At 42.6% G+C, this 14,351-nt stretch overlaps 1 protein-coding gene across 2 annotated transcripts in view; it reads left to right on the top strand.

The window, feature by feature from the left end:
- Positions 1–14,351, top strand: part of TRAPPC10 (trafficking protein particle complex subunit 10) — an 80,838-nt gene that overhangs the window by 50,136 nt on the left and 16,351 nt on the right. For both annotated transcript variants that reach the window (XM_069474912.1, XM_069474913.1), the window contains 7 exons: positions 2,850–2,996; positions 3,612–3,726; positions 4,578–4,654; positions 5,781–5,872; positions 7,975–8,115; positions 8,443–8,555; positions 13,812–14,326. In XM_069474912.1, coding sequence (XP_069331013.1) covers positions 2,850–2,996; positions 3,612–3,726; positions 4,578–4,654; positions 5,781–5,872; positions 7,975–8,115; positions 8,443–8,555; positions 13,812–14,326 — 1,200 coding nt within the window. The remainder of the gene's footprint in view (positions 1–2,849; positions 2,997–3,611; positions 3,727–4,577; positions 4,655–5,780; positions 5,873–7,974; positions 8,116–8,442; positions 8,556–13,811; positions 14,327–14,351) is intronic.

The following is a 14,351-nucleotide window of genomic DNA, read 5'->3' as shown; positions in this document are numbered from 1 at the left end:
TTTAAATAAATTTCCGAAAGTCTCAGATGCCCTGCTGCTGAAGGGCTGGCCGCCACGGAGCCTCCTCTGTCAGGCCTTTAAAATGGGCAGAGGGAACAGGAGGCCTGGCCCCCTTTGGGGTGCTGGGTTGGGGGTTGTTTGGGAGCTGAGGGGGCACACACGGTGGGAAGTGACGTCACCTTGAGGTGACACTACACACTTTACGCATGCCAGATTAATATGCATGTGTTTTCTTCAATAAAATCTTAAAATGACGTGTGATGGGAAATGTGGAAAGCTGCGGTGCTGTCTGAAAACAGGCACTAGAACCACTGATCAGCTACTGAGAAGAGCTTGTGGTAGAAGCCAGAGCAGTCCCAGGGCACGTGGCACCTCGAGTGCTGAGTCCCCAGAGGGAGCGGTGGCTGGAGGTCACCTGGTGGGACTGGCTGGGAGCCTTCGGGCTTCAGTTATTGGAAGAAAACCCTGCATTTGTCTGTGGTTGTGTGTTTGTGTCAGCGTGAAGGACCTGCCTGCTCTCTCCCTCCTCCTCCGGGTTGGAAGTTGAGGCGGAAACTTGCGCGGCGGCCAGTGGCTGCCATTGGATTTTGTTGTTCTGACCCTCTGCAGAGCTGCTGCTGCCTGACGCTGCTACTTTTTAAATACTGTGGCTCACACCTACCAAAGTGGTGCTTGGTCTTTGCAGAAAGTAAATATACCAAGAAAACATCTGTTCTGTAGTTTTGCCACATGTCAACTAATATTGCTGTTCACAGTTCGGTGTGTATCTTTCTGGGCTCTTTCTGAGTGTGAGTCTGTGGCGTCTGTCACCTTGCTCTCATCCTTTGCTGTTGTCACGTTTCCCTTACTTGGTTTTGGAGAGCGGCCCAGCCACTGAGGCACAGGTGCTCTGTTTGTGGAACCGCCCCCATGTGCCCGGCCACTTTTGCTCTGGCACCCTCTGCTGGCTCCTCTGCCTTGACTCGAGTGCTTTTCCTTCCCTCTCTGTGCGTTCATCTTACCCTAGAGCACTGTGTGTCATCCTCCTTTGTATGAGTGTCTCATAATGTCCCATGCGGTCTTTTTGTCACCAGTGTGTGCCCAGGGGAGGTGGCACGTTTACAGGAAGCTTCACAGAGTTAGTACCTGTGGTGGTAGTGTCTTGGGAGGTGAGAAGTACCCAGGTCACCTGGCATCTCGGACCATGCACGGTGAAGTCGCCACTCGGCGCGCTCTGGTTGGATTGGTAAGGGCACTGCCCAGGGTCTCAAAGCTGCATCCAGCTGACAAGTCTTCTGTGCTCCCTTTGGTGTGGTCTGTTTGGGTGACTTTATAACAGTAGCTTCTGATCATGCAGCTTTTTTTATGCTGATTTTTTTCAAAGGATTTTAAGTAGTTTATCTCATTTTTTAAAAAATTGTGCTACTTAGCTTTTGTAGGAACACTGAATGGCACTCTTTGGTCCTTGCTGATTGATTCCAGACCCTTTCCTGTTACTTGTGCTCAGGGCGTCTGGAAGACGCCTTCCCTGAGTCAGTGTCGGGGGCACATGCAGCTCCTCGCCTGTGGGCTGGTGCGGGGTCCCCTCCTCCATTCCCATTTTGAGTAGTGCCAAGTAACATGTTTCACCCAAACAGAGATACGTCGTGAAATCAGCGCCACCAAGAAAAAGTCAGCATTTCCAGTTTCTGTAAGTGTGAGATGCCACTGGCTGAGAGACACTCCTATTTCACACACGCTAACATGTGGGGGAAACAGGCATCTTAGAATCCATTATATACATTAGGTGTAGAATTGATTATGTATATTAGGTGCTTTTGCATTTCTAATAATAAAACATTTCTTTTTAAATCTAACAGCTGAAATACATGCAAAGTGGAGAGGATAATACGAATTCGTAGGGGTCTGTCAGCAGACAACGGTTGCACGTCTCTGTGTCGCCTACACCCCTGTCTGCTCCCCCTGGATTATTTTTCACACAAATCCCGAACATCACCTTTTATCTGTAAATATTTCTGTGTGTATCTAAGCAATAGGAGCTCTTTTTTAATAAATATTATCATACTGTCTTTATCACATCTAAAAATATTAACTCATTCCTGCATATCATATAATATCTACTCAGTATTTAGTTTCTGCTGATGAACATGATGTTTCTTTTGTCTTTATTTATTTATTTTTTTTTTAGAGACAGGGTTTTGCTCTGTTGCCCAGGCTGGAGTGCCTTGGCGTCGTTATAGCTCACTGCAACCTTGAACTCCTGGGCACAAGTGATCCTCCTGCCTCAGCCTCCCGAATAGCTAATTTCTAAAAACATTTTTGGCAGAGACAGGGTCTCACTATGTTGCCCAGGCTGGTCTCAAATTCCTGGCCTCAAGTAATCCTCCCACGGCAGCCTCTCAAACTGTTAGGATTACAGGCGTGAGCCACTGTGCCCAGCCACGATATTTCTTTAATGTGACCAAGCAGTCATCTGAGGTCTTAGTTTGTCCCTCCCTATCTCCCCTTCAGACTGAGGTGTAACCAGTTCTCGCTCTCAGAGTAAGTGACAGTATTTGATCTTTTATAGCCTTCTTTTTGTCAGTAAGGTTTTTACAATACATGATTGAAGGTTATATCCTGCTCAGTTGCTGGTTACCATCAAACACATAAAACCCGCTAACGTTTGGGTGTAGACACTCCTTTTCTCTCCCCATGTGAACTCAGGGAACCATTGTCCTCTGCCCTCTCTGTTTTCTGTAGCTTGTGAGGTGACAGCACAGTAGAGTGGGTAGCTGCACGCGGGGGCCGAGAGTGTGGAAGGTTCTGGCGAGAGCGCTGGTTTGTGCTTTTCGCCGTGCGCTCTCACAGCCCGCTCCTGTGCCCCTCAGGTCTCCGTCCCGCCTGGTGCTCTGGACTGCTGGGTGTTTCTGAGCTGCCTGGAGGTGTTGCAGAGGATCGAAGGCTGCTGCGACCGGGCGCAGCTAGACTCAAACATCGCCCACACCGTGGGGCTGTGGAGCTACGCCACAGAAAAGGTACCGCCCCCGCGCGGAGTGCTCGTGCCTCTCTGCGGGCCTGCCTGGGCGATGGGGGGATCAGCTGTCAGGAGAAGCGTTGCTCACTTAGATCACAGTGCGGCCGCGCTGGTGACCTTAGGCTGGGTCTGGATGCAGCCGCAGAAGTTTCAGTTGCTGCTGCATGTCAGCCTGTTCAGCACGTTGGCAGCCCACTTGCTGTGCTCACACCGTGAAAGCGGCCCTGCGCCAGGAGTTGGAGGCACAAGGAAGGGTGAAGTGTGGAACACTGTAGAAACTCGGCTTTGGTCCCGCTGGCAGTGACAGCGCTGTGTGCAGCAGGGCGGGCTGCTGGAGCTCGTGGAGGTGCGGGTGGCGCAGTGGACCGCGGAAGCTCGGGGGAACGTGGGGACGTGAGTGGTGGAAGCAGAGGGTTACTGCCCTCAGAGCTGTCGTACAGGATGTGCGGGTTTGAAATGATCCCAATAAGTTGTGTTGTTTTGTCCAGATATGAATCATTTGGCTAGGAAAGCTAAATTTAGAAGAAATACATTTATTGAATTTTTACATTTAAATTATTGAATTCTCTGCTGACTCTTATGGTAAATTAATTGAAATTGTGGATTATCTTAACAGCTAAAGTCCTTGGGCTATCTGTGTGGACTTGTGTCAGAAAAAGGACCTGACTCAGAAGATCTCAACAGGACAGTTGATCTTTTGGCAGGTTTGGGAGCTGAGCGCCCTGAAACAGGTACCGTTTCTGTGTACCTCTGTGAGTGGTACGGTAGAAAGGAAGGAAGATAGCCTTTGTGACCTGGTGCATTTAACTCAGGTTCTAAGTACTCGCCATTTGGGAGGTTATTTCCATTACTAGCTGACTGGATCAATACATAGGACATTTTACCTTTCAGTAGCGTAAAGAAATGTTAGAAATAGTTTACGAAATTGGAAGGATTTTCAAAGATGTATGTGAGTTTCTCCTAAGCTTAAATGAGCTGATGATGACGTTTTTACAGCCCATGTGAAATTTAAATGTGCCAATCTCCATCTCAATTACGGATGACCTCTTTTTCTAGCAATGTGGCCTGACAAATCTTTAACAAATAAATTACTCCTGGGTGGTAAAGCACTTTGAAAGGACCATTACTAATTGTTTTAGGTACAAAAATATGATAAGAGTATTATAGCAAAACTGTTGATAAAGTATAGTAAAGAATACCTCATGAACTGAAAGTACTCTTACTAAATTGAATAAATTTTTAAGGGAAAAAGTATAATATTTATATTACATTGTTTGAACTTGAGACCATTTCAGATCATTTTGGAAGTAATTTAATTCATTGGAGTATTTGTAATGCTTATTTCTAAAAATTCTAGTCTTAATTATCAGAGAAGTATATCTGAAGAGTTAAGACTACTTTAGGAATATATTAATTGGAAAGGAATATACATAGTGATATAGTTTCGGTTGGCATGGCTATGTTTGTAATTTCCACAAGAGTCAGATGAGGTCATCCACTTGCTGTGTTGTAAGGTGAATGTAAATTCGTATGACCGTATGTAATGAAGATGAAGAAGGATTCTCATTTCTTTTTGTTTAAGCCAACACAGCTCAGAGTCCATATAAGAAACTCAAAGAAGCTTTATCGTCAGTGGAAGCTTTTGAAAAACACTACTTAGTAAGTATTGCAGTTGTACCTGTCTGTCCACGGAGCAGACCAGTTTCTGGAAGACTTTGTCCTGCTACATAGCCTTTTGGATTGAGAAGGAGCTGGTATTTGGGACCTCCATCTTGTTGGCCTTTATGTTTTCTTTGGTGCCTTAGGGAGTGGTGAACAAAACAGGGAATAATAATTGTTCATCAAATGTTTATTAGTACCCATGGCACTAATAATTAGGCATGAAAGCCTCTTTGAATACTTACAATTTATGTTCAAATTGGGTTTGCTCATTCAGTAGAATAGAAATTGTAAGAGAGGGTAATGAATCCTTTTCTTTATCAAAAGGAGTAATATGGACATGGGCAGAGCTTGATTTTGAAAGATTTAAATTAGACATCAGAAAGCAGCATGGGTAGAAGTTCAGTGGCTCACCTGTGTTCCTGGGCCACAGTGAACTGCAGAGCATTAGAGAGTAGCCTCTAATGGTTGGTCCCTGTTACACAGGCAGGGGAGAAAAGTATCAAAACTGTTACCTACATATGGGAAGTACTTTGAAAAGTTAAATACTGTATTTTGGATGAATTTGTGGGTATTTCTTTTATTATGCTTCATAATTTATATATAAGTTACTGACTTTGATTACATATTATAGAAAAACTCAACACAAAAATAGATGCAAAGTAAAAAGTAGTAATACATTAATAACTGTCTTTTGCTTCAGCTTTGGGTAAATAAATGTAGTATTTGTTTGTCATTAAAAATTCAAGTCCATGGGCCAGGCATGGTGGCTCATGGTTCTAATCCTAGCACTCTGGGAGGCTGAGGCGGGAGGATTGCTTGAGGTCAGAAGTTCAAGACCAGAGCAAGACCCCGTCTCTACTAAAAAATAGAAAGAAATTAGCTGGACAACTAAAAGTATATAGAAAAAATTAGCCAGGCATGATTGTGCATACCTGCAGTCCCAGCTACTCAGGAGGCTGAGATAGGAGGATCGCTTGAGCCCAGGAGTTTGACATTGCAGTGAGCTATGACACTACTGCACTCTAGCCGGGGAGACAGAGTAAAACCCTGTCTCAAAAAAAAAAAAAGAAAAGAAAGAAAAAAAGTTCCAGTATATGATTATATTTGTTTTACTTTTCCATAGGAGCTGTCCCACGCTACCATTGAAATGTACACAAGCATTGGGAGGATTCGATCTGCTAAGTTTGTTGGAAAAGACCTGGCGGAGTTTTACATGTAATTGATCTTGAACTTTTCTTTGAATTTTAAACATTTCACATGAATAGCAAGAGAAGATTTATTATGTATGGAGTTTAATATAAAGCGTACATTAATTTGTTAATTGAAAATGTAAAATCTCTTAACCAATCCTTATCATTTTGTTTTTTGATTTCTCTGAAAACCAAATGGAGAGGTTTTCTGCTTGTTACTCCTAACAAATGTTATTGGTATTTGAGGTTCTTTTATTTAATTACATTTATTTAATTATATAAAAAATATTATATTTAACTTTAATTAAATAATATGAAGAAATATTAAAGAATCTACATCTGACTGCTAAGTAAGTTTGGATATAGATTCTTAAATATTTGTTGTATAGCATTTCTCTAGTTTTATCAAACATTTTTTAAAAGGATCAAAGACCTCAAGGTCGGTGTTGTAAAGTAACTGCATGAGTTAGAATGTGAGGGAGGAGTGATCTGGGAGAGACTGAACGAAGGTGTGTACAGATGGTGTGAGGATTACATTCCAGCTCCAGCTTTAGAGTTTGATTCCAGAGAAAAGACTCAAAATTTGGCATATTTCTAGTGTGTTTGATAAAATCAGCCTGTCGAGGAGAAGAAATCCTGGCTAGCAGTTGCTGTTTCAAAGCACTGAAAAGAGGTATAAGGGAAAAGATGTTTGCTTTACATTTTCTCAAAAAAAAAAAAAATGTGTTTGAAGTGAGGTCTTGAAATCTGTGTTAAGTAGAGTAATTTCATTAGATGAAGCAAGAAATAATTTATTTGAACTGATGTGAATTGGCTGGAAAGGGATTCATAGATCATCTAAGTGAACTTCCTAGTTTTCCAGATATAGTTGGAGCAGCTGGCCAGTTACACAACTAATTAATGGCAGAGTCAGGGCTAGAATTTGGCTCTGTTGAATCTCCATCTGGTGTATCTAAGGAGTAAGTTATTAGTTAATGGAGCAAAGAAGCCGTATCTTCAGATACTGTGAGTTGCGCTCACTTGGAACACTAGCACATTCTGCGGCAGTGAGTCACAGTGGGGGTGCTGGCCTGCTAACTGGACACTCCGGTCCTGGTCCCAGCTTGGCCACAGGCTGGCTGGGTGACAGTCGGCCTCCATCTCCTCATATGCAGACATCAAAGGGCTGGATGAATGGTCTGTAGTGTCCCTTCCAGCTCTAGAATGGAAGAATCTTGGTTCGATTTGATAACTGAACAAGTATCGAAGGTTCCGACCCCTATAAAACACAGGGGTCGGAGGGAGGATCATAAAGTCTAGAAAACCAATATAATTTGATAGTTTTAAAATTTCTTTAATTTGAGAAATTGAGACCTCTCATGGCTTCAAGAGTGGAGCAGTGAGAATAGGAATGTCTTCCAAGGATGCCTGGAAAAGTGAGTGCTGGTTTAGCGCTGGCCTTTATCCCCCAGTTCAGCAGTTCTGGCCCTCTGGGGGAGGGGAGGGTCCGTGTTGCCCTGAGGCTTAGGCACGCTGTTAGTAATTTGTACTTTAAACTTCATTTTATTCTGAACATTTGTGAGATTTAAATTGGGACTGGGAAGATTTTTCTCTCGGGTGATAAGTGTTGCTGTTTAATTCTTCGTAGTTGTCTGCAAACCCTGCAAACCTGCACCTTGCTCTTTGCCTGAGTTTCAGAGTTGACCCTCGTCCCCTTCCTGGTTGGGCCGTGTGACTGCTCTGTGTGGCTCTGCACCTAGACTTCCTGGCTTCATTACTGACTAGCTGTGCACTTGTGGAGAGCCCTTCGCCTTCTTTGAGCCTTGGCCTTCCTGTCTGCCAGCTGGAAACAGTGAACGATGGTCTCTCTTTACCTTGAGATTTAGCTATGGAAGTTCTTTGACCAGTGTGTTAGCTAGACAGACAGTGTATTGTATTATCATGAGCCCATTTCTCAGATCTTCACGTGGGAGTCCAATTACATGGTCCTGAGTTTGTGCTGTTTCTCATGCAAGGGAAGGGCCGTCTGGAGGTGGCGCGTCTGCCTGGCGTGGGTTTGGAGGAAGGAGGGCAAGACGTAAAGGTGGTCGCTCAGTTGATTCATTGTCACAAGCGTAATGAAAGCTTCTGTTTGTTGACTTTTGCAAGGAGGAAAAAGTCTCCACAAAAGGCAGAAATCTATCTTCAAGGAGCATTGAAAAATTACCTGTCTGAGGGCTGGGCACTGCCCATCACACACACGAGGAAGCAACTGGCCGAATGTCAGAAGCATCTCGGACAAATTGAAAAGTATCCTTCAAGTTTAATATTTTCATGAAATAGGGAAATTGTTTTCTATTTATACAACAGCATTGCCCACAATTGAGTGTTTAATAAACACCTAATATTAAGGAGAGAAAAGTCCTACCTTGTACATATGTATTGTGTAGAATATGAATTAAATGCCTGGTCAATTTTTTTTAAAATCGAATCTTGAGTATTTCATAACTTGAAAGAAAAAAAAAAAAAGACACCCCTTGGGCTCCTCTTCAAAGGCTGTGGGGGACTCTTGAGGCCAGTTTGAGCGACATCCGTCAGTGTGAGGGCCTCTCTCTAGGACCCTTGACTCTGCCTCAGCTACCTGCAGACCAGTAGCCTTTTAGCCAGCGATTGTCACTTAACTGAAGAGGAACGGAAATACTTCTGCCAGGAGATTCTGACCTTTGCCAGCCAACCATCAGACAGCCCAGGTAAGACTAGTGTTTAAAATTTTATTACGAAAATTTTCCAATATTACAGAAAAGTAAAAAGAATACAAGATACACCGACCACCCAGAGTAAACAGTTGTTAACATTTTGATGTGTAGCAAACATGTATCTACATGTCTTTCTTTTTACTTTTTTTCTTTTTGCTAAACTTTAAAGAAACTCTAGACTACATTATAATACTTCATCCTGAAGGAATTTATCATGGATATTCTAAAAATAAGGACAGTCCCCTAACCACACCAACAACGGTCTAATATCATCTGCTAAGTAGTCCATATTCACATTTCCCTAATTGTCTCAGCAAAAAAAAATTTTTTTCTCTGTCTGTTGCCCTGGGTAGAGTGCAGTGGCATCATCATAAGCTCCCTGCAGCCTCAAACTCCTGGGCTCAAGCGATCCTCCCGTCTCAGCCTCCTGAGTAGCTGGGACTACAGGCGCACACCACCATGCCAGCTAATTTTTCTGTTTTTGGTAGAGACAGGATCTTAGTCCTGCTGATGCTGTTCTCCAACTCCTGAGCTCAAACAATCCTCCCACTTCAGCCTCCCAGAGTGCTAGGATTGCAGGTGAATAGAGTCCAACCAGGGATCACACATTACACGTGGTGGTTGTATCTCAATTCTCTCTGTTAGTTTAAAACAGTTCTTCCCATCTCTTTTTCTTCATTTTTTAAAGACAGTGACTTTTATTGTAAATAAACAGCTTTATTGAGATAGAATTCAAATACCATGTAATTCACTCATTTGAAGTGTGCAATTCAGTGGCTTTTAGTGTATTCACAGATGTGCAATAATCACCACAATTTTAGAACATATTTATTTTTATTGAGTTAAAATTACATACCTAATTTGCTGTCTTTACTATTTTTAGGTGTATAATTCAGTGGTAATAAATGCATTTATATTCCTTGCCCCTTCTTCTTTTCCTCCCCTCTCCCCTGCCCAGGCTCTGGTAACCACCATTCCACTCTCTGTCTTCACGAGGTCCATCTTTTTAGCTCCCACATGGGAATGAGAACATGGGATATTTATCTTTATATACTTGGCTTATTTTACTTAACTTAATGCCTTCCAGTTCCATCCATATTGCTATAAATGACAGAATTTCATTCTTTTTAATGGCTGGATAGGATTCCATTGTGTATATATACCACATTTTCTTTATCCATTCATCCATTGATGGGCACTTAGGTGGATTCCATATTTTGGCTATTTTGGATAGTGCTGCAATAAACACGAGAGTGCAGATACCTCTCTGATATGTAGATTTCCTTTCATTTGGATATATACCCAGTAGTGGATTACTGGATGATATGGTTGTTCTATTTTTGGTTTTCGAGGAAGCTCCACACTGTTGTCCATAGTGGCTGTACTGATTTACATTCCCACCAAAAGTGTGTGAGGATTCCCCTTTCTCCACATCCTCACCAACATCTGCTATTGCTTTTTTGATACAAGCCATTTTAACTGGGATGAGATGATATCTTACTGTAGTTTTGATTTACATTTCTCTGATGACTAATAATGTTGAGCATTTTTTCATATACCTGTTGGCCATTTGTATGTCTTCTTTTAAGAAATGTCTATTCAAATCCTTTGCCCATTTTTAATTGGATTTTTTTTCTATTGGCTTACTTGAGCTCTTTATATATTTTGGTTATTAATCCCTTGTCAGATGGATAGTTTGTAAATGTTTTCTTCCGCTTTGTGGGTTGTCTCTTCCTTTTGTTGATTTGCTTCCTTTGCTGTGCAGAAGCTTTTCAGCTCGTTGTGATCCCAATTGTCTATTTTTGCTTTGTTGCCTGTGGTTTTGAGGTCTTACACAAAAAATCTTTGCCCAGATCAATGTCCTGGAGTGTTTCCCTAGTGTTTTGTTCTAGTAGTTTCATAGTTTCAGGTCTTAGATTTAAGTCTTTAATCCATTTTGATTTGATTTTTATATATGGTGAGAGGTGGGCATCTAGTTTCATTCTTCTGCATGTGGATATCCAGTTTTTCCAACACCATTTATTGAAGACACTGTCCTTTCCCCAATGTATGTTCTTGGCACCTTTATTGAAAATCAGTTGACTGTAAATATGTGGATTTATTTTGGGGCTTTTTATTGTTACATTGGTCTATGTGTCTGTTTTTATGCCAGTACTATACTGTTTTGGTTGCTGTAGCTTTGTAGTAAATTTTGAAGTCAGGTAGTGTGATGCCTCCAGCTTTGTTCTTTTTGCTCAGGATGGCTTTGGCTATTCAGGGTTTTTTGTGCAAGGTTCCATGTAAATTTTAGGAGGGTTTTTGGGTTTTTTTTTTTTTTTTTTTTTTTCCTATTTCTGTGAAGAGTGCCATTGGTATTTTGATAAGTATTGCATTGAATCCATAAATTATTTTGGGTAGTTTGTCATTTTAACAATATTAATTGTTCCAATCCATGAGCATGGAATATCTTCTTATTTTTTTATTTTTTTGTGTCCTCTTCAGTTTCTTTCATCAGAATTTTATGGTTTTCATTGTATAGATCTTTCACTTCTTTGGTTAGATTCATTCCTATGTATTTTGTATTTTTTGTAGCTATTGTAAAATGGGATTGCTTTCTTGATTTCTTTTTCAGATTGTTCACTGTTAGTTCATATAAATGCTACTGATTTTTCTATATTGATTTTGTGTGCTGCAACTTCAGTGAATTCCTTTTTCAGTTCTAACAGTTTTTTGGTGGAGTCTTTTAAGTTTTTCTAGGTATAAGATCATGTTATCCGTGAATGAGGCTGATTTGATTTCTTCCTTTCCAATTTGGATGTCCTTTATTTCTTTCTCTTGCCTAATTGCTCTGGCCAGGACATACTTACACCCCCCAAAGAAACCCCATGCTCATGCCCCACCTACGCTCAGCCCCTGGCAACCACCGATCTGTTTCTGTCACTAGACATACCTATTATGGATGTTTCACATAAATACAGGTTAGATATCCCTAATTTGAAAATCTGAAATGCTCGGAAATCCAAAATTTTTTGAGTACTGACAAACTCAAAGAAAAAGCTCGTTGGAGCCTTTCAGATTTTTGGATTAGAGATGCTCAACTGGTAAATATAATGCACATGTTCCAAAATCCAAAAGCCCCCAAATTTGAAACACTTCTGGTCCCAAGCTTTTTGGATAAGGGATACTCAACCTGAAGACTCTGTCAACCTAATAACAAATGGAGAGGCTCTCTGAAGAAAATGCTGTTTATTGGGGAGCAGGGCATTGCAGTGGGGATACACTCGCCATGGTAAATTGTGTGCACATTCAGGGAGCTAAAGGAAGACAAAAGTTTCTAAAGGAAAAATGAGGATCCCATAATTGTTTTGAAGTAATTATCCTTGGCTACAAGGATCAACAAGGGTGCCACCGGTCAGGGCTGGACAGGGAGTTTCTGGGTCGGTGTCTCTGAAGAAGTATTTTTTGTGTGTGAAGTTGCAGTGGCCTTTGCACAAGGTTGTAGTTTTTGCAGAATCTTTTGTGATAGTTTTTGTTACCAGGCGTATATGCGTGAGAACCTTCCCTTCATGGCCTTTTCTGGTTCTGTTTGTCAGAGTTTTTTTTTTTTTTTTTTATTCTGACAACTTTCACAAATCATATGGTATGTGGTCTTTGTGTTGTGACTGGCACCTGCGACTTACCGTGGTGTTTCCAGGCTCCTCCCTGCTGTAGCACGTGTCAGGACTTCATTTCTTTGTGTTGCCTAGCGTGTCGGCCAGTTGTCTCGTAGACTGGCCCGCATTCCGGAATCCTCAGTGTCTCCTCACCAGGACATCTCAGTGGAGGTTAGATCGGAAAGGCTTAGATTCAGGTTGAATGTTTTGGAAAGTATACTTTAGAGAGGATGCTGTGTGGTAAGTAAGGTTAAATTTATTGTGAAGTTTAGCTCTTCATGTTTATTTTACCAAGCAGAGTACTCATTTAAAGTAGTTATGATGTTGCTCTACTTCGGCTGACATAACGAGTTACCGTAGACTGGGTGGCTTAATCACCGAGCATCTACTGTTCACAGTTCTGGAGGCTGGAAATCTGAGATCAGGGTGCTGGCACGGTGAGGGCCCTCTTCCTGGCTTGTCACAGTGTCCTCACATGGTGGGAGGGAAGAGAGCAAGCTCTCTGATGTCTTTTCTTATAAGGACCCGCTAGTGGTCCTTATAAGGTGCACCACAAGGGCCCCACCCTCATGACCTCCTCTAACCCTAATCACCTCCCAATGTCCCCATTTCCAAATAACGTCACATTGGGGGTCAGGGCTTCACTGTATGAACATTGGAGGAACACAGTTTAGTCCATCGCAGTTACTACTTGAAAGCCAGTTTTTCCAAAATTGGCTTCAGATTTATATGGTCATGACTGCTGGGGTGTGCAGAGCCACCTGGCTGGGGGGTTGAGGAGAGTCATGACTTCATCATGCCTACACTGATGGGTGGAGGGACCATGGCCATGGGTGAGACTGCTTGAGTGAAGATTTTCCTGCCAGCATCCGTCAGTGTCTCTATATGAATAAAATAGTCCATAATTGTTCAGTGTTCTCATGTCCTTACGGTGTCAGTCTCAGCAAGTGCTTTAGTCGATGGATGTTTAGTAAGTACGTAACTGGTCAGTTCCGCAGCCTTGTGAATTTTCTAGTCAAACCAAGGTGCTTATAGAAAGAAGGTGAGAGAGGGAGGGGGCAGGGTGAGAGCCGTCCCCCTCCAGCCCCCGCCACGGTGACGGCAGAGCAGGCCGTGGCGCTGGTGGGCACAGCAGGGTCCGTGCTCCACTGGCTGACTCCACAGGCTGGCGGACACCTGGCGTTCATTTTCACATGCACAGTGGGTGCTTGGGCTTCTTTACTTGAAAATTTCTTTCAATAGGTGGGAAAGTCCTGGAATCCCTTGAAAACAATTCTAGAAATTGGACTATTTATAAATTTTAGTTAGATAAAGAGTTAGTTGACCTGTATTTCTTTTAGGTTTGTCAGAGCAGACTTGGGAACCTTAATTTCTGTAGATTTTATGATTTCTAGAAGTTACCTAGGTATTTGTTTAGATTTTGCTTCTGACCAAATAGCTTTTTGGGGGGGCGGGGGGCAGTGGAGATGGCGGGAGGTTAGGAATGTCTCTTTTACACTTCACTGCTCCTTGCTTCCTTGTTGTGTGTGTGTGCCAGGTGACCTGACCTTGTTCAAGGCCTGCGGGCTCCATCGCAGTCGGTCAGATGTGAGTAAGGTCTGCTAATATGTATTTACAGGTCACAAAATCGTGCTACCCATGCATTCCTTTGCACAACTGAGAGATCTCCATTTTGACCCTTCCAATGCCGTGGTCCACGTGGGTGGCACTTTGTCTGTTGAGATAACTGTGTGCAGTCAGATGCCTGTCCCTGTTCCCGTGGAGCAGATTGCTGTCAACGTCCACTTCAACATCGAGAAGAACAGTTACCGGAAGACAGCTGAGTGGCTTACCAAGCACAAGACATCCAATGGGATTATTAACTTCCCAACTGAAACCTCATCTTTTCCTGCATCCCAGAACAGCTTACCTGCACTGGAGCTGTATGAGATGTTTGAGAGAAGCCCTTCTGATAATTCCTTGAACACGACAGGGATTATTTGCAGAAACGTTCACATGCTTCTGAGAAGGCAGGAGAGCAGCTCTTCTCTAGAGACACCCTCAGGGGTGGCCCTGGAGGAGGGGGCCCACATGCTAAGGTGTAGCAACGTGACTCTGGAGCCAGGGCCCAACAAGATAACATTCAGGACTCAGGTATGTGTCCAGATTGGGAAGTTGA

This window comes from Eulemur rufifrons, chromosome 7 (genome assembly GCF_041146395.1).
Source record: "Eulemur rufifrons isolate Redbay chromosome 7, OSU_ERuf_1, whole genome shotgun sequence".
Taxonomy (NCBI): domain Eukaryota; kingdom Metazoa; phylum Chordata; class Mammalia; order Primates; family Lemuridae; genus Eulemur; species Eulemur rufifrons.
Note: the sequence above shows the minus strand (reverse complement) of the source record. Positions and strands in the feature narration are given on the sequence as shown.